The following is a 24,982-nucleotide window of genomic DNA, read 5'->3' as shown; positions in this document are numbered from 1 at the left end:
TAGTCCCCAGACACCCATCAGGAACAATCCTCAAGGATTGAACTGGAAGCACTACTGGGTATAGCCCACAAACAAACAAAAAATAATTGTTATTCTTTCATCTGGGAGAACTGCCAGAATGTGTAGGGACAATTTAGTCCTTCAGTATCTACTTTCTCAAACTGTGTAAAAGAATGTAGGGGAAAGGGGACACATAAAAATCAGCAATAGTAAAAGGCATCTGAACACACACAAAGCAAAAAGTAATTCAAAATCAGCATAATGAACCTAATTTATTTCTATAAGTACATGCCCATGTTACATTTTTGGGGGTGAAAATTATTAACAAATAGGAAAAACCCTATTTTTTTAATTTTTATTTTATTTATTTATTTATTTTTTGAGTCACACCCAGCTGTGCTCAGGGGTTACTCCTGGCTCTATGCTCAGAAATCGCTCCTGGCAGGCTCAGGGGGACCATATGGAATGCCAGGATTCAAACCAATGACCTTCTGCATGAAAGGCAAATACCTTTCCTCCATGCTATCTCTCTGGCCCCCCAATTTTTTTTTTTGGTTTAGCTACATGTTTTAGGGAAAAAATTCAGTTTATAGAAAAGTGACCAGTATAATCAGCTCAAAAAGTTGATATGTACTGAAGGAGAGATATACAACAGTAGGCATATTTACTATAGCTCTTTGCTTATTGTTGGATTCCTTCTGTGATGCTGTATCCAAACCACCTGGCAGATGGAACCCATACAGCAGCTGTTCTGGGAAACTCATAGACAAACTGCTCCAGGATTATTTTTGAAGCAAAAACTTTAGAGATACCTCTTATGAGATGGGGAAGGACAACACAAAGAGGGGCATCATCTCCCCATGATTAGTGGTTACTCTCAGACTTGATTCTGGATCTTCCCTTCTCCCTTACTAAGAGCTCTGGTTAAGAGAGATTATCAGTCATTATTATCGCCCATTGTGATGCTCCCTAGACTCTCCAAATCCCCAATGTTTATGCTTATTTTCTGCCTGGAACCTCACTCCCCCGGCTATGCTTCTGCTATGTCCTATCGCCCAGCTCCTATCCCGTTCCTCTTGTCCTATATAAGCATTATGGGAATGGCATAAAGTGTCCCTGGTTGAAAAATTTAACTTTAAAAAAAAAAAAAGGGTCCCTGGTCATCAGCCTCAGACTCATTCTTTCTTGGTAATCAGCTGAGGGGAACATAATCAGTCCACCAAGCACCAGGAAGATGGAAGTCAACCCTCACAGCCAAATGGGTCAATATAGCTCATAATAAAACAAAATAAAAATCCTTGCAAACCTGACTCTTCTCCATCTTCATCGTTAGCGTAAGGAAGAGAAGAGAATAAACACCTGTCTTCCTGTCCTTCTCTAGTCTCTCTCCACAAGTCCACCATTTCCACCCACCACTCTTTCTTTTCTTTTCTTTCTTTCCTTTTCTTTCCTTTTTTTGGGGAGGGGGGGCATAGCTGTCTATGCTAAGGGGTTACTTCTGGTGATCCTCAGAGACCTTATGAAGTGCAGAGTATACAACCTGCATCGGCCACATGCAAGTACCTTCCCTTGCTCTACTATCTCAGGTCCAAAATCCAGCATAGTTATGTTAAGAGTTTAATCAGAAGAAATAAAGAAGGGAGGGGCCAGAGAGATAGCATGGAGGTAGGGTGTTTGCCTTTCATGCAGAAGGATGGTGGTTCCAATCCCAGCATCCCATATGGTCCCCGAGCCTGCCAGGAGCGATTTCTGTGCATAGAGCAAGAGTAACCTCTGAGTGCTGCCAGATGCAACCCAAAAACCAAAAAGAAAAATAAAGAAGGGAGTGGAGCAAAAAAAAAAAACAAAAAACTATCATTAAAACTACCATTGCTAGGGCCAGAGTGGTGACACAAGCAGTAGGGCATTTGCCTTGCATGTGCTAACCTAGAATGAACAGCAGTTCAATCCCCCCAGCGTCCCATATGGTCCCTTGAACCAGGAGCAAATTTTGTGTGCATAGCCAGGAGTAACCGGGTGTGGCCCAGAAAGCAAAAAACAAACAAACAAACAAACAAAAACTACCATTGCTACTATTATATTGGGAGGGTTAGATGTTGTAGGTATGGTGCTCGCCTTGAAAGTGGCTGACCTGGGTTCAATCCCCAGCACCCCAGACAGTCTCTGAGTATCACCAAGAATTCTTGAGCACAGGACCAGGAGTAAACCCTGAGCAGTGTAGCCCTAAAACAAAACAAACAAACAAAATCCCAAATTGCCATTATGTGGTAACTTGTGTGTGCTTGTGTGTATATTTTGATAAGTGTTCTTGTCCAAAGTAACTAAGCCCAGAAAGAAATCTTATTACATTTTCTCAGAAAATCACTTTTAGGAGGGGTACCTTTGTTGTGGTGATGTTCACACATTAAATTATTATTCTCCTCGGTTCCCTTCAGTTCCAATTAATTTAACAAGATAGCCAGTATGAAGCATTGTTATAATGTGCCTCACAGTTCAGGAAATAATGCTTTTTATATTCCTATTAGCAGCCTTGTTTCTAGCTATAGTGCTTTCCATCTTTACCATTTGCTGGAAGAAATAGGAACAAGTCAGATTTTAAAAACCCTCAACTCTGCCTCCTGCATTTCATAAAATTATTTTTGAAGTGATGGTTTATTATATGCTTTGTGTTTTTATTTTGGGTGGGGGCACACTGGGTCTTATACAGAGCTTACTCCTGACTCTGTACTCAGAGATTGCTTTGAGCAAAAGTAAGGCTTCAATTGGTCACAGAGAAAGGAAGGAACTGAACTGAAGGCAATCAAATATTCCATACTAGATAAAAAATTTCATGTGACTGTACTTAGGTATAATGAACTTCTGAAATTTAATAATGGTGTAAGAATCAGATTTTAATACCATACAAAGAAAGATAAAAGTGGGCTGAAGCAGTGGCACAGTACTGCTGACCTAGGATGGACCTCATATGGTCCCCCAAGTCAGGAGAGATTTCTGAGCGAATAGCCAGGAGTAACTCCTGAACGTCACTGGGTGTGACCTAAAATAAAAAAAAATAAAAATAAAAGAGTAGAGGGCTAAGTTTTATTTTATATCCCTTAAGTGGCTGGTATAAAAAAAAATTATAGCTAAATCTGACGACTCTTAAATTATATCATTTTTATATATATAAGAAATGAATCAAGATATCAGAAAACAACAGGCAAAACTTATCGATCTTCACTTTGAATTAGGGCAATAAAACTTTAAGTTTTGCAGAATTATTGTTTTGCATAATCACTATTTCTGCACTCATTATTCTGATTGAATATTATATACAATGAATATTTGTTGCAAAAAAAGAGAAAAAATTGCTGCTGAAAAGAATGTATGCATGCTTGTTGAACTGCTTAATAAATAACCATTTGATGATTCTGCAGTATGTTTAGAGGGTAATTCTTTTGTTGCTTCAGAGAGTTCATTTGGCATTCTAAAAATGGATGTATTTTCAAGTGGTAGCCAAAATGTATCAATTAGGTCTTTTTAACGGATCTATAAATTCCCAATTTCCCTTGCCATCTTTACCATAGCAAATCATCCTCAGTAAGATCATTCTTTTGAACAACAGCCGCCTTATTAGCTCAGATCAATTGAGATTAGAAAATGAAAAATATACTAGATGCTGAGAACTCCTTATGAAACCAGTGTGGGTGCATATTGGATGGAGATTAATGTGCTATTTTCAACTCTACACCATTGATTTAAAAATTTATTCCCTATGTGCCATTTCTGGATCAAATATTAATATATATTTGGATGGTGGCTTGCTTGCAAGTATTATCTTTCCCTCAATGAATTTAAGTATTAATGGGAGGAAATAATTTGAATTCAAATGTATCTGTTTTGCATATTATCTATGCTTCTGTGGAGTTACACATTAAATTGGGTAAAATTGATTGTTTTCCTATTGAATTATAAATTAATGACTTAACTTATTTGTTTCAATTCTGATGGAATTTCATTTGCTGTTTGGATTTGGGTAAAATATTGAAAGTTTTAGCACATCCTCTAGACCTGTGTAATCTGGATTCTGCCTATCATTAAAATTAATTTCTAAAAAAATAAAAAAAAATCAATTTCAAAGTAGTCTTCCCTTTTCGTCTGCAGGTGCCAGGTAAACTCACATTATTATTTTCTGTTTTGGGGTGGGTAGGTTGGGGGGGGACTGGGGAGAGGTATGGTACCCTTAGGGGTGCTCTTGGCAATACATTCAGGACTTACTCCTGGTGGAATTGGCAGACCATATGGAATGCTGGAGACTGAACCTGGATTGACCGTGTGAAAGGCAAACACAGTACTGGCTGTACTATGTCTCTGGCTCCAAACTCACAATCTTTAAAAACTCTTCTAAGATCAGAATATTTCTATACATATTTCCTTAATTTTTCTTTGTTTGGGCCACACCCAGTGATGCTGAAGATATAAGCTTGACTCTTGCACAGGGATCACTGATAGAGAGTTTAGTGGAACCATAAGTGGTTCAAAACAGGCATGACCACAAGTATGAGCAAACAACATAACTGCTACAATTTCTCTCCAGTTCCAGACCTGATTAAGCTGAGGTGAATATTAGCTCTTAAAGAATGAAATACAGGGGCCGGAGCAGTGGTACAAGCAGTAGGTGTGTTAGCCTTGCACACGCTAACCTAGGATGGACTGTAGGTTCGATCCCCCAGCATCTCATATAGTCCCCCAAGCCGGGAAAGATTTCTAAGTGCACTGGGTGTGACCCAAAAACCAACCAACCAAACAACCAAAAACCAGACTAAATTTCATATTCTGCTTATTTGTAGTATGAAGGTTTTCAATTGTAGTGTATTCTAATCATAGTCATTATATATTGCTGTCTTTTCACTTTACTAAGCCCTTTGCATACAGGTGGAACTAAGAGAGTGAACAGAAATAAAAGACCATTTTCCTCCCTCAGTATTAGGAGAATGTCTACTTTCTCTTACTTGGATTTCTCTGCAAAGGCACTTGGCATATATCTCAACACAAGGGCATCACCAATTATATATTTTGGATCCTAACCCATAGTGCTGTAGGTCAGTGGAGTCTGTGCAAGGCTGGCATCAACCTCAAGGCCTGTTCACGTCAGGCATGCACTCTGGCCCTTGGAGTTATCTCCTAAACCCTCAGGAAAGGATTTTTGGTGCACTAATAATCACACTAAGAGCTACAGATTTCTGATCTCCAAATCAGATGCAAACAACACACCAGACGTTTTGACCATCATCAAGAGAGCTCGTCTCCATTTTTCATCTACTTTAAGCAGGTGGGGGATGTTAAAAAATTCATCCATGACGATGGGGGGATGGTAAAACAACAACAACAACAACTCATCCATGACAAGTGATAGGCACTAAGTACTCTGCTCTGTCTGTACATCCGCAGAGACAAACTTATCTTCCAGCAGGGCACTTGTCCACTATGTCCCCGGTACATTGAAACAAAACTTCTGGAAGCCATTGCCTCCACACCCTCATAAAAACAAGATTTGCAATTAGTTGACCCCTTCTGAATCTTTTTTTTTTCTCTTTAAAAAACTATATTTTTGAGTATCTGTCATTGTGCAAGGAAGTGCAGAGTAGAATACAATATATTAATTTTTGGTCTTTTTTTTTAATACTTAAGCACCATGATTACAAGCATAATTGGAGTTGGGTTTCAGTCATAAATAGAACACACCCCCCTTCACCAGTGCAACAATCCCACCACCAGGAACACTGTGCTCAAGGCATTGACAAACACACCCACAACACGCGGGCAAGGATCAGAGTCCTTTAAATCTAAGTGTGCACAAGCCTTTGCAATTATGCACCGGCTTTGTCATCCCTGGCACCTTGGATTTGTATTTCTGGGAGCTTCAGGTTTCAGTCCTGGTGCACAGCCAGAGTGTCTAGTGTTTTGTGGGTCTCTTAGTTCTTAATTCCCACAAGGCTCAAAGGAGAGGGGAGTCCCAGGGCCACTCCAAGGTCTTCCCAGCCTTAGCTGCTTCTAGGGGAGGGGCCAAGCCAAGCCAGCCTCCAGGAAATGCCTGGGACAGTGTGTCACCTGCCCCCCTGACTTGTTGATTCTCTGTAGCACCGCCTTTTTGGACGGTGCCCTGCGATCAGAGGACGAGTTGGCTCACCTGGTCCCAGGTGAGACCCCAGGGAGCTCCCGACTACGCTCCGGGATCTGTGCACCCTTGCAGTCGCAGCCATGAGTAAGTTGGGCAAGTTTTTTAAAGGGAGTCGCTCGTCTAAGAGCAGAGCCGCTCCCAGCCCCCAAGAGGCCCTGATGAGACTTCGGGAGACCGAGGAGATGCTGAGCAAGAAGCAAGAGTACCTGGAAAATCGGATCCAGAGAGAGCTCAGCCTGGCCAAAAAGCACGGTTCCCAAAATAAGAGAGGTAAGTGAGGGATGCGATTCCAGCTGAGCCTTCCTTCACTCTTCCACCTCCAGTCCTGTCTTTGGGAAATCCCTCCCCCCATCACATTGGCACCCAAAGTCTTTCTAGAAGTGGGGACTGACCCCCTGGGACTGGAATGACAGGGAGTTGTGCCAAGATTCCTAATGGCAAGAAGGGACACTACCCATAATCTCAGTAAAGAAAAAGATGACTACTTCGATGCAACATTAAAAATCTTCAATAAACAAAAAGCAAACAACCCCCCTCCCAAACACCTTCAACATTTATGCAAATCCCTTCATGATCAAACTAGAAAGATTTAAATTAAAATCTATAATTATTGATGATTCTTGCTTTGGGAGCTTAGGCATTTTGTATGGCACCGCTTTTATTTAAAAATGTTTTTTTTAATAAGATCATTTATTTATCATGAGTTTTGGCATTCATTTTGATCTGTGGCATTGAAGTATTTGTGTATAGTTTTCTATCTTTTTCTTAAATTCTACTTTTTGTTTTTGATCTCCTGATCTTACTTCGAGTGCTGCTGATCCCAACACTAAATTTCAAAAATTTCTGCTGGAAGTTCCAAGGTCATATACACATTGTAACTTGCATGTAAATCTTCATTGAAATATGTGTTCTCGGGGGCCGGGTAGGTGGCGCTGGAGGTAAGGTGTCTGCCTTGCAAGCGCTAGCCAAGGAAGGACCGTGGTTCGATCCCCCGGCGTCCCATATGGTCCCCCCCCAAGCCAGGGGCGATTTCTGAGCACATAGCCAGGAGTAACCCCTGAGCGTCAACCGGGTGTGGCCCAAAAACCAAAAAAAAAAAAAAAAAAAAGAAATATGTGTTCTGTTTATTCTTGCTTCTCTGCTCTGAAGATTTTAGCTGATATCCTCCTCTCCACCCCCCAAATCAGGGAATTAAACATGAAAATTTCTTTTACTGCCTTTGGCATACACAAGGATCTTTGAGTCGAATGATTCTTGGAATACCTGCTGTACCTTGAACTCTTTGCCAGGGTTCATTAGTTCTTCAGTGTACAGCTTTCTCTGGAGAGACTAAAACGAATAGCACTCAGGGAACATATAAACCTCAGCAAGAAGTAGAATTGATTTGCTTCTCTTAGCACCTTTTCCATGGCAGCCTCAGAAGAGAGACGGCGTAATAACAGGACTCCACTCACCAAACCCTGCGTTTGCATGTTCAAGGCAGGCTTCTCTAAGTGGTAATAAAGCCTTGAGCTGGATTGAACTCTGGGAAAAGTCGCTGCCAGTGTTTAAAGCAGGACAAGAATAATGTCTCCTTGAAAACTCTGCTGAAAAGTTCTCCTTGAAAAGCTTCCCATAAAAGTCTGACTAATATTCGTACTCACCAATAATAAATAAGCCGAATGTCTTTTTCCTTTGCTCTGACGTCTATCTTTTTATGTCCATGTTCCAACTTGTTTTAGAATTAAAGGCTGCTTTCTATTTTTAGCTTTCTGTCTGAAAATATTTTAAGAAGCTATTCCATGGCAATTTCTAAAGAGAACATGCCATTATGACTAACTGAAAAGTCGCTGGTCAGTGTGGGCCTGGACCTTCTCTTCCTCGCCTAACATGTGTGCTGATATTTATACTCAGTTTCTGGCAAGGTTTGCCCCGCCCCCACCCCCCATTTGCTTTTCTTCTTCCACTTGGATATTTGTATATAGCTCATCTACCATGGTTGCTCAGTACTTATTGGTTTATCTATTTGGAAGATTGGGATTGGAGAGATCCATAATGGTTAAGGCTTTTGCCTTGCATGTGCTCACATGGGTTTGAACTCTGGCACCCTATCTTGTCCCTTGTGTCCTGCAAGGAGTGATCGCCAAGCAGGAGCCAGAAGTAAGCCCTGAGCACTGCTAGGTCTGGCCCTCAAACAAATAAACAAAAGCTGGGATGGTGGGGTGGTGGTGTTTAACACTGGCTTCTAAAATGGTAAAATCATAGATTAGCTTTCTGAAAGATAGTAATGTAATATAATAGATATTAGAGGTTTTATTGATTTTCAGAAAGATTCTCCAACCGGCAAGACACTAAAGTATATTAGTTTGTTTAATTGTTGGTGGGTTATTTTATTGTTGTGATTTTGCGCCACACCCATGGCACTCAGAGGTCACTCCTGGCTCTGCATTCAGAAATTATTTCTGGCAGTCTCAAGGGGCCATATCTGATGCTGGGGGTGGGGCAGAGACATTGAATCTGGGTTGGCTGCATGTAAGGCAAATACCCTACCTTCTATGCCATAGCTCCAGTCCCTAAATAGTTTTAAATTGACACTAGAAAATTAAAAACACTAATTTAGAGCAGTGCTTCTTAATCAGGTGTCATATAATCCCCTTTAGGCCCCTAGAATATTCCATAGGTATCATAAGTAAAGATGTGTAAAAGAGGTTTATAGCCTGAGATTGGGGACCAATCTGTAGGAGAGCGAGGCACAGGAAGGAAAGAATGTTGAAAAGAGGTCCCTCGTAGGAATAATCTTGAGCAAAACACTGATTTTTTTTTTTTTTTTTTGGTTTTTGTTTTTTGGGCCACACCTGGTGATGTTCAGGGTTTATTCTTGGCTATGTCCTCAGAAATCACTCTTGACTTGGGGGACCACCATATGGGACCCCGGGGATTGAAACTCTGTCTGTCTTAGGTCGGTGTGTTTTAAAGTAGCTATCTAGAGCTACTTTTAACATACATAATTTTATATACTTCATACTACTGGGCTTTATACTATACAATGTCAGTGCTAAATGGATGAAATTTACATTATAATCAATGTAACAACGTATGCAATTATAAGTGTTAACACACATAAACAAAACTAGTTGAGTGGATAAGTAATTATTATATTAGAAACAAAAATTCCTCACTTATCTGTGTTTTTTAAACAGAAACATTGGCAATTTACTAATCAGAATCCATAAGTAAGTTTTATTGGTAAACTATGTAATAATTTTTGTTTGCTTTTGTGTCACTCTTAGTATAGTCTTCAGGTTTTATTCCTGGTGGTGCTGGGGAACCCCATGTGGTACAGTAATTCAAACTTGGGTCAGCCACATGAAGGCATGTTACCTTAAACCCAGAATGATCTTTGCAGCTTCCAAATGAGTTAGCTTTTAAATTAGATATTAGAAATGCAGAATTGTGTGTATTCTCAGCATGAATTGGAAGAAATAATTTAAAGATACACGTCCTAGCTCAAGTCTGTTAATCTAAAAGGATAATAATGATTGAAGCAGGATTTATAATTTAATTGAAACTTTGGTAGGAGGTCAGAGAATCTCCAGAGCCATTTGTTGAGAAGATCTAACTTCTGCTTTAAACAGGCAATTAGCTTTGTGGAAAAGCAAACTTTTCATATAGCAATTATTTGTTTCTTTTCTGTGTTCTCATATATTTTAGAACGCTCAACACTCTAGGTATGTAGTAAGAACCTTGATGTCTGGCTACATAAATGCCAATATTATTGACTGTGCTGGGATGCAGGCATTAGGAACCTAAATTCATAATATTACCGAGGGGAGACATAAAACTTGTTTATCTTGACTTCCTGTCATTTTCCATTTCCTGACACCCAGGCCAGAGATTGGCAATTTAGAGAATTTTGAGGGCCCAAGCTGGTAGACTCAGGAGTCCAAAAACATCCGTATATGAATATATGGCAAAGACTTCCTGCTGTACTGGTTTGATGGAATATCTTTGAGGTCACTGCCACTCTCCCTTAGGAAGCCTTCTAAAAATAATAACACTAAAAGATGCTCCTAGGGATCTTGCTTACAGAGAATATCTTTTTTTTTTTTTGGGGGGGGGTCACACCTGGCTGTGCTCAGGGGTTACTCCTGGCTCAGAAATCACTCCTGGCAGGTTCGGGGGACCATAGGGGATGCTGGGATTTGAATCGCCGTCCTTCTACATGCAAGACAAACACCCTACCTCCATGCCATCTCTCCGGCCCTACTGAGAATATCTTGATCCAATTTTTTTTGACACATTGGAGAGAAAATATTTAAGAGCCTGTGCTTTAAGTAGACTCTAGGTTTGATTCCCAGCTCTGTTCTGCCTTTTCTCTTTGTTTGTTTTGTTTTGGTTTGGTTTTTGGACCACACCCAGTGGCACTCGGGTTACTCCTGGCTCTGCTCTCCGAAATCACCTTTTTTTTCATAGCAGTTAATAAATCCACTCCATCTGTCTCCATATAATATTTGAGGGGAACGGTCTCTTTCCAGGTCCTTCCCATTGTCATCTCTTGAACTGAGATTTTCTTACTGACATCAGGTCTGAGACGAGGTGAGAGTGATACTTAGAGAGAACCCCCTTCACTTAGCATCCTCATTGCCTCTCTGGTTGTATACCTTGTCTGTATATATGTAACAAGAAATTCATATGTCACTGTGTGGAAAGGGTTGTATGCAATCTGTAGTGATAACAGATCACAGTTGAGAATATAAACTAAACTAAAGAAAAAGGAAGGAAATAATTTGATTATGCTTTCTCACCACTATCATTAGACCAGAGTCCATTGAAAGTCTAGTGCTATTGTGATTTCTCCAAAGCAGAGATCTTGATGAAGGGAACCTCATGCAGAACGTCTGCTCTTTAAGTAAGCTAGCTTTCTGAAAAGTCCAGGCTGTTTGTTGCCAGAATGAATTTGCTTTTAGAATTAGGAAGAAGACTTGGATTTCTGTGGAGTAGAAGTTTGTGTCCATCCCCATTGGTTTACCTCATAGTTGAAGCATCTGAGCATAGTTAGAATACTTGGGCTCATGATTTTGCCTTTTTTTTTTTTTTTTTTTTACAGTTAATAAAGCTGAATTCTGCAAGCTCAGATATTAGATACCAGAAAAACTCCGTGTAAGGAGAATCCACATTCGTGTCAGTTAACTGTCACTTTAGTGAGAGCAAAAGCACAGCCCAGGTTATATGAGTTATATGAGACAGACATAGACCTCAGTATCCCAAAGGATAGAAGTTCCCTTGGGAGAGATCACTTCCCTGGTGACCTCTTTCTCTCTCTTTCTCTCTCCCCCTCCCCCTCTCCCCCCTCCCCCTCTCCCCCTCCCTCCCTCCCTCCCTCCCTCCTCCTTCCCTTCCTTCCTTCCTTCCTTCCTTCCTTCCTTCCTTCCTTCCTTCCTTCCTTCCTTCCTTCCTTCCTTCCTTCCTTCCTTCCTTCCTCCCTTACTCCCTGCCTTCCTTCCTTCCTCCCTCCCGTCCTTCCTTCCTCCCTCCCTCCCTTCCTCCCTCCCTCCCTTTCTTCCTTTTTTCCTTCCTTCCTTCCTTCCTTCCCTTCCTCCCTTCCTCCCTTCCTCCCTCCCTCCCTCCCTCCCTCCCTCCCTCCCTCCCTCCCTCCCTCCTCCCTCCTCCCTCCCTCCCTCCCTCCTTCCTCCCTTCCTTCCTTCCTTCCTTCCTTCCTTCCTTCCTTCCTTCCTTCCTTCCTTCCTTCCTTCCTTCCTTCCTTCCTTCCTTCCTTCCTTCCTTCCTTTTCTCTTTTTGTTTTTGAATCACAGGGGACTGTGCTTAAGGCTAATTTCTGTCTTTGTGCTCAGGGCTCACTCCTAGCAGTGTTGTGGGCCACATGAGATGTCAGATTAACCCAGGATTAGCTGTGATAGAGACAGGAAACCTTTGTACTATCTTTCAACACCATGCATTCTCATTCTTAAAATAATTTCTCTAAATGTGATCACTAGATCACTGACTTCCATCCAAATTCTTTAAGAATGGTCTGGAGACAGTAGATTTAGCCAACCAAAGTTCAATCACTGCTATGTTGTATGATTCCCTGAAACCTGCCAGGAATGAATCCTAAATGCAGAACCAAGAGTAAGCCCTGAGTATCTCTGAATGTAGCTGGAAAACAAAACAAAAAGCAACCTTGTCCCCTAAATAGCCCACATTCCTTAAGGATACTTGTTAAAATAAATACATCTTCATAATTACCGATTTTCCGGCATATAAGACGACAGGGCATATAAGACGACCCCCTAATTTTGCAGTTAAAACGTAGGTTTAGGCCTACGTTCCTTTGCTGCAACTGTATGTACCACAGTGAGCCAATCACAACAAGCAAAGGTTCAAAGGTTATACTGTCATAGACTACTTCTCTGACTCTGGCCAATCTGAGCAGACTTTTGACAGTGTAGATTCGGGTCCAGAACAGTGTCTAATTTGCATGCATCAAAAGCCTGCTTGGATTGGCTGAGTTAGAGAGGCTGTCTGAGCAGTCTGGCAGTGATCGGTGTAGGATCGAGTTGGAAAATTCGTTTTGTAGCAATATTCAGACAATTTTCGTTTAGCGGCATATTGAAACACTTTTTGGGATATATTCGGCATAAAGACGACCCCCGATTTTCAGTTGACTTTTTTTGGTTTCAAAAGTCGTCTTATATGCCAGAAAATATGGTACTCTTTTAAAATCAATAAAAATTTAGTTAGTTAGAGAGAGAGAGAGAGAGAGAGAGAGAGAGAGAGAGAGAGAGAGAGAGAGAGAGAGAGAGAGAGAGAGAGAGAGTATAGCAAGTATTTGTATTTGTGTTTCATGAAATTTACCCTCTTCCATCACCTCTGGTATCACATATGATCTCCCTGAGCACCACTCAGAGTGACCTACAATCATAGAGCCAGGGCTAATCCCTGAGCACAGAAATCCCAAGTCAAATTTAGTAGATTTAACATAGGTCCAGAAATCTAAATTTTGTATTTATAACTCCATGATTTTGATGGCAATTTATTTTGAGAATTTGTGAGTTACTATCACATGAGCAGTTCCAGATTCTTTATTTCCCTTCATCCATCTTTATTGTTTGTTCTCTCATTATCACTCACATATTGGGATGAGAAATATCTGTTCATCTTGCCTTCTGTTTATTTCAAAGGAATATTTCTGACAGACCATTAGCCACTTGAATTAGTTTTCTTAGGGCTGTTCTTTTGGATTGCATTGTAGTGCCAACTGTGAAAAAATAAAGGGTCTCTGAATATTTTGGTATTTAAATTATAATCAGATATCACAACAAAGTGTTTTGTTTGCCTCAGATTCTGTTTCATAGAATCTTTGACTTCCCTGTCAAAAAGTGGGAGAGGAAATGAACAGACACTTCTCTTGGGAAAACTAACAGACTCATAAAAAAATGCTCATTATCATTTATCATTAGGGAAATCTAAATCAAGACAACAATGTAGTAATATCTTATACCAGTGACAGTGGAACATATAAAAAATGCTGGGAACGGGGAGCTGGAGCAATAGTACAGCGGGTAGAATGTTTGTCTTGCACGCAGCCTACCAGAGTTCAATCTGTGGCATCCCATAAGGACCTCCGGCCCTGCCAAGATTGATTTCTGAGCACAGAGCCTCAGCCCTGAGGACCACTGGATATGGTTCAAAGCCAAAACCAAAACCAAATTCAACCAAACAAAAATAAATATTGGGAATTATCTGTATTGGTAGGGATATGGTGAAAAAGGAAATCTCATTCAGTGCTGGTGGGAATGTTATCTTGTTCAACTCCTATGGAAAAGTATAGAGATTCTCAGTAGACTCAGAATTGAGCTGCCACATGACCTAGAAATTTTACTCAGAACAGAAAAACATTCATCCAAAAGGATGCATGCCCACCATTATTCACAGCAGCACTCAATATGATAGCTAAGAATTTGAATCAACTTAGATATCCAACAACAGATGAATGAAACATGAAAATCCCTATATATATGTATATATATAATACTACATAACTGTAAGGAATGATACAATCATGCAATTTGATGCAACATGGATGGAACTGGAATATATCATATTAAAAGGAAATAAGCCAGAAGAAGAAGAATAAATACAGGATAACATCACTTATGTGTAATGTTTAAAATAACTGCATGTAAGTATACAGGATTTTAAAAGGGTGTTGCCTAAAACATTCTTGGTCCCAGAGTTTGGTGAGAAGGATAGAAATAGGTGGAGGGGAGAAAGACATATGTGAAATAACTGGGGACAGGGATTGAGGAAATTCAGGCATATTGGTAGTGTTAAGAAAGGACAGAACTTTCTAAAATAACTTTGTCTTTGTTCTTTCTGAAACAAATGTATTCTGATCAATTGTCTCAACGATGTGATGTATTTTTCTTTAAATAAATTTTAAAAAAGCTTATAACATAAAAAATCAAATATTGTGTATGAAATAAGTAATTAAAGTTACATAGTGTGGCTTGTAAATGTGTGGATTCATAAAATGTTTATATACTTATAAGAGAGTATGGAACTATCTTTACATTAATTAATTTTTATTAATATTTTACTAAAATCTTTAACTAAAAGAATAGCAAATTATAACTTTTTTTTTGTTGTTTTTTGGGCCACACCCGGCGGTGCTCAGGGGTTACTCCTGGCTGACTGCTCAGAAATAGCTCCTGGCAGGCACGGGGGACCATATGGGACACCAGGATTCGAACCAACCACCTTAGGTCCTGGATCGGCTGCTTGCAAGTCAAACGCTGCTATGCTATCTCTCCGGGCCCAAATTATAACATTTTAAGGGTAAAAATAAACTCATTATTTATGCTTAAAAAAAAAGACAACTGAGAGAGATAGACACAGAATAGTCTCACTCATCTATGGGTTTTAAGAAAAATAAAAGGCATTTTTGCAATAATTCTCATACACAAAAGAGAGGAGGGCTGGAAGGTCTAGCTCACGACATGAAGCTCGCCACAAAGAGTGATGAGTGCAGTTAGAGAAATAACTACACTGAGAACTATCATAACAATGTGAATGAATGAGGGAAGGAGAAAGCCTGTCTGGAGTACAGGTGTGGGGGGTGGGGAGGAGGGAGATTTGGGACATTGGTGATGGGAATGTTGCACTGGTGAAGGGGGGTGTTCTTTACATGACTGGAACCCAACTACAATCAGATTTGTAATCAAGGTGTTTAATTAAAGATATTAAAAAAAGAAATGCTGGAGCCGGAGAGATAGCATGGGGGTAAGGCATTTGCCTTGCATGCAGAAGGACAGTGGTTCGAATCCCGGCATCTCATATGGTCCCCCAAGCCTGCCAGGAGTGATTTCTGAGCATAGAGCCAGGAGTAACCCGAGTTCTGCCAGGTGTGACCCAAAAATACAAGAAGAAGAAGAAGAAGAAGAAGAAGAAGAAGAAGAAGAAGAAGAAGAAGAAGAAGAAGAAGAAGAAGAAGAAGAAGAAGAAGAAGAAGAAGAAAAGCTACTGTCTTATGCAAGTACAATCTGTAACTTCTGAGCCTGCCACATAGTAGGCTCATTATAAATATTTACTTAAGTAAAAAAAAAGAAAGAAAGAAAGGACAGAACTAGAGCTGGAGAGATAGCACAGCAGAAGAAGCGAAATAAAGTGGTGGTGGGGAGAGATATATGTAAAATAACTGGGGACAGGGATCAAGGAGATTCAGGCATATTGGTGGTGTTAAGGAAAGACAGAACTAGGGCTGGAGAGATAGCACAGCAGTAGTGCATTTGCCTTGCACACAGCTCATCCGGATGGACCCAGATTCGGTTCCTGATATCCCAGATGGTCCTTCGAGCCTACCAGGAACAATTTGTGATTTCAAAGCCAGGAGTAACCCCTGAGCGCTGCTGGGTGTGGGCCAACCCCCTCCAAAAATAAAAAGGGACAGAACTAAATATTCAAAGCATAGAGTCAGCAATACAAAAATTATGAGATCCAAACTTTAACAATAAAACTTATAAAGTTGCCTCTTCTGATGGAACAATGAAGGGGTGGGAGTAGAGCTTTGGGACGGACTCTGGGAACATTGGTAGAGGGGAGGTTAACATTGGTAGTGTGGTTGGTACTGTAACATTGTATGTCTAAAACTCAATTATGAATAACTTTGTAAATCACAATGTCTTAAATAAAAAAATATTAAAAAAATTGAGTCAGATGGAATAAAGGACAGCCTCATGACCTGCTGGCAGAGACTTCATCCCAGTATAACTCTATGTGCTATCTCTCTGGCCTCTCCTAGTTTCCTGCATTAGCACCTACTAAACTCAAGGAAATGAAGTTTATGAGATTAATTTGGTAATTTGTATATTCATATTGGCTTCTGTTTTTCATGGATTTATTTTTAAAATAATTCTAAATTTGAGTATAGTGTTTCTGTGCTATAGTCATTCTTTTTTTTTTTTTTAAGGGGGGGGTTTATACCCAGCTGTGCTCTGGCATTACTTCTGGCTTTGTGCTCAAGGATAAAGGTGGGCCAGGAGGATGATATATAGGGCTGGGGATTGAACCATAGTCTTCTGTGTTAATGCAAGAGTTACAGTCTGCTGTATTATCACAGCAGTGCAGTGTTATTTTTTTAAGGGGGGGCACATCTGATTTGACTCTGGCCCCAAGAATGGTGATTTTAAAATTATGGAATAGAAAAAAGTGATTATTCTATCACACATTAGGAATTCTGGCATCAGAAGGGAAATGATTTATTGACTTATTTATTTTGGCTTTAATGGGATTTACTCCTCCCCCAAAAGGCATTCTTGTTTTTGTTTTTGGATCACACCCTTGCAAACTGTCAAACTGGTCGGATCCCTGGCACCATATTTGTTCCCCTGATAACCTCCTTTTTTTAAAAAAAATTATTGTTTAGCATTTTATATATATATAAAAAAAAAGCCTGTCTAGAGTACAGGCCAGTGTTGGGTGAGGAGGAGGGACATTTGGGGCCTTGGTGATAGGAATGTTGCACTGGTGAAGGGCCTTTTTTATATATAAAATCCTGATAACCTCTTGGAATGATTCCTGAGTACAGAGTAAGTACTAACCTGAACACAGACAGTTTTGCCCCACCTCCTTCAGTGACCATCATATGGTCTGAGCAGCAATGTATCCTCCAGCCCTTGAATGCAGTGTCAGCCAAGATACATGAGAATCAATGGTGGGACTCTTGGGGTTTTGTGATTTTCTTTCTTCCTTCCTTCCTTCCTTCCTTCCTTCCTTCCTTCCTTCCTTCCTTCCTTCCTTCCTTCCTTCCTTCCTTCCTTCCTTCCTTCCTTCCTTCCTTCCTTCCTTCCTTCCTTCCTTCCTTCCTTCCTTCCTTCCTTCCTTCCTTCTTCCTTCCTTCCTTCCTCCCTCCTCCCCCCTCCTTCCTCCCTCCCTCCTCCCTCCTTCCCTCCTTCCTCCTTCCTTCCTTCCTCCTTCCTTCCTTCTCCTTCCTTCCTTCCTTCCTTCCTTCCTTCCTTCCTTCCTTCCTTCCTTCTTCCTTCTTCTTTCTTTCTTTCTTTCTTTCTTTCTTTCTTTCTTTTTCTTTCTTTCTTCTTTTCTTTCTTTCTTTCTTTTTTCTTTCTTTCTTTCTTTCTTTCTTTTCTTTCTTTCTTTCTTTCTCTTTCTTTCTTTCTTTCTTCTTCTTCTTTCTTTTTCTTTCTTTCTTTCTTTTCTTTTTTCTTTCTTTCTTTCTTTCTTTCTTTCTTTCTTTTCTTTCTTTCTTCTTTCTTCTTTCTTTTCTTCTTTCTTTCTTTCTTTCTTTCTTTTCTTTCTTTCTTTTTTCTTTCTTCTTTCTTCTTTCTTTCTTTCTTTCTTTTCTTTTTCTTTCTTTCTTTCTCTTTCTTTCTTTTCTTTCTTTCTTTCTTTCTTTCTTTCTTTCTTTCTTTCTTCTTTCTTTCTTTCTTTCTTTCTTTCTTTCTTTCTTTCTTTCTTTCTCTTTCTTTCTTTCTTTCTTTCTTCTTTTTTTCTTTCTTTCTTTTCTTTCTTTCTTTCTTTCTTCTTTTCTCTTTTTTCTTTTCTTTCTTTCTTTCTTTCTTTCTTTCTTTTTCTTTTCTTTCTCTTTCTTCTTTCTTTCTTTCTTTTTCTTTCTTTCTTTCTTTCTTTCTTTCTTTCTTTCTTTCTTTCTTTCTTTCTTTCTTTCTTTCTTTCTTTCTTTCTTTCTTTCTTTCTTCTCTCTTTCTCTCTTCTTTCTTTCTCTCTTTCTTTGCTGATATCTTAACTTGGAACTTTCAGCCAAAGAACATTAAGAAAAATAACCTAATTCATATATTCTTAATGAATATATTTAATATCTTCTCTTAAGAGATTAACCTACATGCCTGGTAGTTGAATTTGGATGCAATTAATTGTAAGAATAATAATGGCAATATCTATTTAAAATAACCTTTTCTGAAGAAATTTCTTCTTTCTTTGACAACTCAAAGCTGAGCACCTTTAGATCATGGCCTACTTACACTTAACCTTCTCCAACAGTCTCTTGTATAACATCTTTGTGGTAAGAATTGCCTCATTTCTAAAAGTAACAATAAACTAGCATTAGGAACAGTGTTTTGCTTCTGTTAGAAAATAACTTTAATTTCTTTGGCCTATCTACTATCTCTCCAGAGATAGGCAAGAACATTGACCATCCACTTTATAAGCTTTTACATTTTGTTTTTGGGTCACACCCGGCAGCTCTCAGGGGTTACTCCTGGTTCCAGGCTCAGAAATCTCTCCTGGCGGGCTGGGGAGACCATATGGGATCCCGGGACTCAAACCAATGACCTTCTGCATGAAAGGCAAACGCCTTACCTCTATGCTATCTCTCCGACCCCTATAAGTTTTACATTTTAAAATATTTTTCTTTTTTTCTTTTTTCTTTTGGTTTTTGGGCCACACCCTGTAACGCTCAGGGGTTACTCCTGACTATGGGCTCAGAAATCGCCCCTGGCTTGGGGGGACCATATGGGACACCGGGGGATTGAACCACGGTCCGTCCTATGCTAGCGCTTGCAAGGCAGGCACCTTACCTCTAGTGCCACCTTACCGGCCCCTTAAAATATTTTTCAGTCATCAATTCATTCTTAGAGATTCTGTCCAACATTTGCGGATTCATTTACGTCATTGTTCTTCTTCTTGACACCCTTCCCTTAGAATTTCTCTTTATTTTAATTTTTTTCCCTGCCACACCCAGTGGTGCTCAGGGGTTACTCCTGGCATTGAACTCTGGAATTACACCTGGTGGGCTCAGGGAACCATATGAAATGCGAGGGATTAAAGCTAGGCCAGCTGCATTGCAAGGCTAGGGTTTTCCCTGCTGTGCTTTCACTCCAGCCTCTCCTTAGAATTTATTTGCTTTTTCTTTTCTTTTTGCTGTTTTCTTGGCCATCTGCTTTGCTATTTCTATGTTCTACTCTTAAAACTTATTAGTTACCATTTTTATTCCACTTAATACTGACGAGACTTCAATATAAAATTCACCTATCGTGGTGAGTTGTTGTCTGATATAATTTAATTTATTTTGAGGTTTTGGCTCCTGGCTTTTCATATAGTTCAATCAGATACTTTATTTATGTGCAATTTGCCCAACGGGTGAGGGCTGGGAGGAATACTTTGCATAATACCTTTTGTTATTCATGTTCATTTCTGAGCTGTATGCCAAGGTTTATGTGGAGAGAGTCACTGTTTTTATCCACATCATTACCTCACCCTTCATCAAGCTATACATTTTGGTGTGTAACCACTATATCATATCTTTTGTTCCTCTTCTCTTTCCACTACTTCCTGAGGTAAAGAATGTATTTTTACACAATGCCTTAGATCCATGTGTTTAATAAATACTTACTGAATTTTGATGTTATATTTTGCTTTCTCTGAGGCCCAAATCCTATTTCTTTGCCCACTCATCACCAAATATGTTCTGAGCATGTGGTAGATCTCCAGTATACACTTGTAGAGTGACTAAAATGAAGAAAAGATATGCATTTTTGGGGGGGACTGTCAGAAGGACCAGTTCATGGTAGGAAGCTTGCCTCAAATAGTGGGAAAATGTAGTTAGGGGCAGAGAAGTGATCACGATGGCAGCGGGAGTTGGAAATGCTCACTGTGGACAAAAACTGGGTGCTAAAAGAGATAAAGTAATTGGCATGATACCTCTTCATTAACAGTAGTGCAAACCACAGTGTCTCAAAGGAAAAGAGAGAGAAAAAGAGAGAGAGAACGAGAACTGGGGACATTGGTGGTGGTGAGAAATATGCACTGATGAAGGTGTTGTACATTCTCTGACTGAAACTCCATCATGAAAATCTTCGCATCTGTATTTCACAATGATTCAATTAAAGAATATATATAGTTTCAAGGTTATTAGTAATATTTTTAAATGTCTTTATTTAAGCGCCATGATTACAAACATGTTTGCAGTTGGGTTTTAGTTATTAAAAAGAATACTTCCCTACACCAGTGTGACATTCCCACCACCAAGGCCTCCCCAATTTTTTCCTCCCTTACCCCTTGCCTGTATTTGAGACAGGCTTTCTACTTGCCTCACTCATTGACAAAGTTATGATATTTCTCAGTCTAGTTATTTCTCTAACTGGACTCACCACTCTTTGTGGTCAGCTTCCTATCATGGGCTGGTCCTTCCAGCCCTCACCTTTCAATAGTATTTTTTTTTTAATTCTATGCATGGTATGTTATGGCAGGGCTTAATATAAGTTATATAATACATTAGAGTTTTAGTGCTATTTAAATAATCAGAGTAACCATCTGTGTATTTCACGCCATCATTCTGTTGATTACTCTATTGTTGAATGTTTGGATTGTATTTAACAATGTAAGATCAACATTTTACAGAGAAATCCTTGGGGGTGGTGGTCACAAAAGAAAAGGCTTAAATAAAAGAATATATTTATAAAGAAGAATATTTATATTTTATTTTTAGTGAAGCAAAGTAGCTTTTATTAAAATAAAAGGGAGATGTGAGAAGAGAGAGAAAGAAAGAAACTGGAAAGTTATTTTGTTTGGTTTGTTTTGAAGCTATACCTGGTGGTACTTAGGATTTATTCCTGACTCTGCACCCAGGAAACACTCCTAGAGGTACTCAGGGAATTCTATGGGTTGGCATTTTCAAACCCAGGTTGGATGCATGCAAGGCAAGCACTTTACCTGCAGTACTATTACATTTTTTTTTAAAAATTTAGTTAAAGAACTGTGATTTACAAAGTTATTGATGGCTATGTTTTAGGCATATAATATTCCAACACCAATCTCACCATCAGTGTCAACTCCTATCACCATTGTTCCCATAATCTGTCATTCCCTGACACCTTCCTTGTCAGGCACATTACAAAGTTTCCTGTTTCAGCTTAGATCTCATGTTTTCAGGATGCTGTCTTTGATTTAGATGTATAGATATATTACTCTCCCACTTGCCCAATATAACTAAAGTCCCCACCTCTGTGTTCCCATTACATCTCTTTCTTATTCCTTTTTGCCTTGGTATTGTTTCAAAATTTTTTTAAACTTTATTGATTAATTGATTGATTGGATTTTGAGCCAAACCCGGCGGTGCTCAGGAGTTACTCCTGGCTCTGCACTCAGAGATAGCCCTGGCAGGATGGGATGCCGGGAATCGAACCGGATCCCTCAGGGATTGGCTGCATGTAACGCCCTATAGATGTGCTATCTCTCTGGACCAAATGTTGCAATTTTGTAGTGTTTACCAAGTTCTTCCCCATTTAATATGAGACTTTGAACAAAATCATTTTTCTATTCAATTTGTAAAAGACTTATGATGAAGTTTATTCAGATTTTGACTTTTGGTTTTTTTTTTTTTGGGGGGGGCCACACCCGGTGACGCTCAGGGGTTACTCCTGGCTATGCGCTCAGAAGTCGCTCCTTGCTTGGGGGACCATATGGGACGCCGGGGGATCGAACCGCGGTCCGTCCTAGGCTAGCGCAGGTAAGGCAGGCACCTTACCTTTAGCGCCACCACCCAGCCCCAGATTTTGACTTTTGATTACAAAAACAAAGTGAATAAATAGGTAGAAGTTATCATTTAATGAATATAGTGATTTGTTTGTAAGGACTACAAAGGCTTACAAAATTTCTCAAATAAAACAAGCTGATTATTAGCTAACAACAGTCAATAACCTGGTATATTATGTATAGCAGATGTATCTTACATGCACTCTGGGATTGCTCTTCATTTTGTTTGGGGGATAATTTCTCAACCTCATCCATCAGACATTCTCTAGAGATCACCCAGTCATGAGGGAAAATAATGATGTTTTTATACAGTTTCATATTTCACAAATTTTTCTTTAGTCGTGGATATGACAGTTTACAAGGCCCTTCTATTATTTTGCCAATGAATAGATTAAGGAGACACATATATTTCTTTTCTTTATTATTGGGCTATGCCCAGCGGTGTTTACTCCTGGTTTACTCCTGGCTCTACATTCAGGGTTCACTCCTGGTAGTGCTCAGGGGTGAAGTGGGATATCAGAGGGGATCATATGTAGTACAGTGAATCAAGCTTTGGTCAGCTCCGTGCCCTACCCTCTTTACAATCCACAAAGAGGCCCAATTCTACATCCTGAATGAGTGACCATTGGCTTTTAAAGTCAAGAAGCCTGTCCATTTTTATAAGCAATGAAACAGCAATGCTTTAATATCTTTTGCATAGGTGGTTGAAAGCCTTTGCCCTCCGGAAGAATAGTTAAATGGAGATAGTCTAGTTTTATTTCTGGTAGATTTTAGCCCCATCTTCAGCAGGCTTCAGAAAGATCTTTTATTCCCTTTAGCAGTGGTACTGAACAGTGTCCTTTGTTAAAGGAACATGGCTGTTACCTGAGAAGACAAAAATCCCTGACTGATTCTCAGTTACAAAAGAATACATTAGGCTCTTTTGTTTTAGAAAGACTGTTATTCAGGTTCCACCAGCTGCTAAAGAACACACAGGAGCTGGGCAGGTTGAATTGTACCTTCAGCACAGGTCCAATTATAGGGATCTGAAAATAGGCTCCTTTTTTTTTTTTTTTTTTTTTTTTTTTTTGCCAAATCAGGAGGAGTCAATTAACAGCATTTATTGTACATTTTTTTTTAGAAAAATTCATTTGTTTCTTTTTCAATTTAATTATTTCAAAAGGAAGCCAGCCAGGTCAAATCTGGGTGGGCCCGTGCTCATGTCATTTCATTCAAAAGTGGCTCACGTAGGAAGGGTGGCTCTATATATATATTTCTTCTTGGCTCTTTGGGACAAAGGCTTCTTGTTTGAATGTTTGGTAGAAAATTCCTATGCCAGACAGAAGCAGATAGAAATGTTCTGGAGCTAGATCTGGTCTGGCTTTGTTGTGTAAGTTTTCAAGTCTAGTTTCTTTTTTTTTTTTTTAAACTTTATTGATTGATTCATTGATTGAGTGATTGGTTTCTGGGCCACACCCAATGGAGCTCAGGGATCACTCCTAACTCACACTTCAAAGTGTCACACTAACTTAAAAGAAAGGGTGAGAAAGTCTGTAAAATCTACTAAAAAAATCTCCCCTGGCAGCTTTGGGGGACCACAGGTCCCTCTGAGGTCGGCTGCATGCAAGGCAAACACCCTACTGCTTTACTATCTCTTTAGCCCTCAAGTCTAGATTACTTGCTTCTTGTGAACATATGGAAAGTTATACCTTAATCTGCATGTCCTATTTTGCTGCAGAACTGGAACTATGTTTTGTTAAATGAGATGTGGTGTGTGTGTGTGTGTGTGTATGTGTGTGTGTGTGTGTGTGTGTGTATGTGTGTGTGTGTGTGTGTGTGTGTGTGTGTGTGTAGCTATTTCCAGCCAGCTAGATTGAGCCTTTCAATGCAAGGGCCTGAGAATTCAATGCTACTTGAGCCCAACAGTGCCATACCAGTCAGTGTTAGCATCAAAGCATGGTATTGGGGGTGGGAGGCTCCAGTAATATAGCTGGTCATGTTTAGAAATCTATGTTGTGCTGGGAAAAGAACACAGATCTAACCTGAACCCTCACCACTGCTCTAGGCTCCTTGATAATGCTTTTTTGCTTTTCTGGCTACCAGATCACCTTCATTTTACTATTGGCTTTCATTCATGAGACCAATGTATATCATTCTTGAACCGTGTTTTTGTGTTACACTAAAGCAAAACTTATTTTTCTCTCACACAAATAAAAATGCAAAAGCCTTAACCCTTTGGTCTTTCTCCCTTAAGCTCTATCTGCTCCCAATTAGGTTAACGATTTGCCTGGCCTGGAGTTTGTTGCCCTGATGAGGGCAATTGGAACTTTATGAGGTGAAAGTTGAGATCTCAGCCCTTGGTGAATTTTCAAATTTCTCCCCAATATTTTGATGGGAGGAAACTTTATGTTAACCTAGACATTTAAAATTACATCGAGAATAGAACTTATTTTATTGATAACATATAGTTATTTACAAAGTTCAGCATTAAACCACGCAGTGCCTGTCATATAGTTTATTTTAGCATTGTGAGGTACTGTGGTTTATTTATTTATTTTTTTTTGAAAAAGTAGAAACACAATTTCTTTATTTTTTATAATTATTTCACATGTGTCTTCAGTATGGAAGACTTCAATGTGGAAGACAACTACTGTTCTATGTACTTCTCTTTCATTATAAGAAAAATATTTATTTCTGAGATTGGTACTGTGGTTTATAAGATTGTTAATAATAGGGTTTCATACATAACAGAATCTAGTACACAACTTCCCCCAGAGTGTCCACTTATATCCATTATCCTTTTTTTGTTTTGTTTTGTTTTGTTTTTGGGCTACACCTAGTGAAGCTCTGGGGTTATTCCTG

General features: G+C 39.5%; 1 protein-coding gene across 2 annotated transcripts in view; it reads left to right on the top strand.

The window, feature by feature from the left end:
- The first annotated feature begins 6,165 nt into the window (after positions 1 to 6,165).
- CHMP4C (charged multivesicular body protein 4C) overlaps positions 6,166 to 24,982 on the top strand; it is a 39,223-nt gene continuing 20,406 nt past the window's right edge. For both annotated transcript variants that reach the window (XM_049782033.1, XM_049782032.1), the window contains exon 1: positions 6,166 to 6,430. In XM_049782033.1, the coding sequence (XP_049637990.1) occupies positions 6,241 to 6,430 (190 nt within the window). In that variant the 5' untranslated portion in view covers positions 6,166 to 6,240. The remainder of the gene's footprint in view (positions 6,431 to 24,982) is intronic.

The sequence above is a fragment of the Suncus etruscus genome, chromosome 10 (genome assembly GCF_024139225.1).
Source record: "Suncus etruscus isolate mSunEtr1 chromosome 10, mSunEtr1.pri.cur, whole genome shotgun sequence".
NCBI lineage: Eukaryota > Metazoa > Chordata > Mammalia > Eulipotyphla > Soricidae > Suncus > Suncus etruscus.
This window is presented reverse-complemented; position numbering and strand designations above follow the sequence as displayed.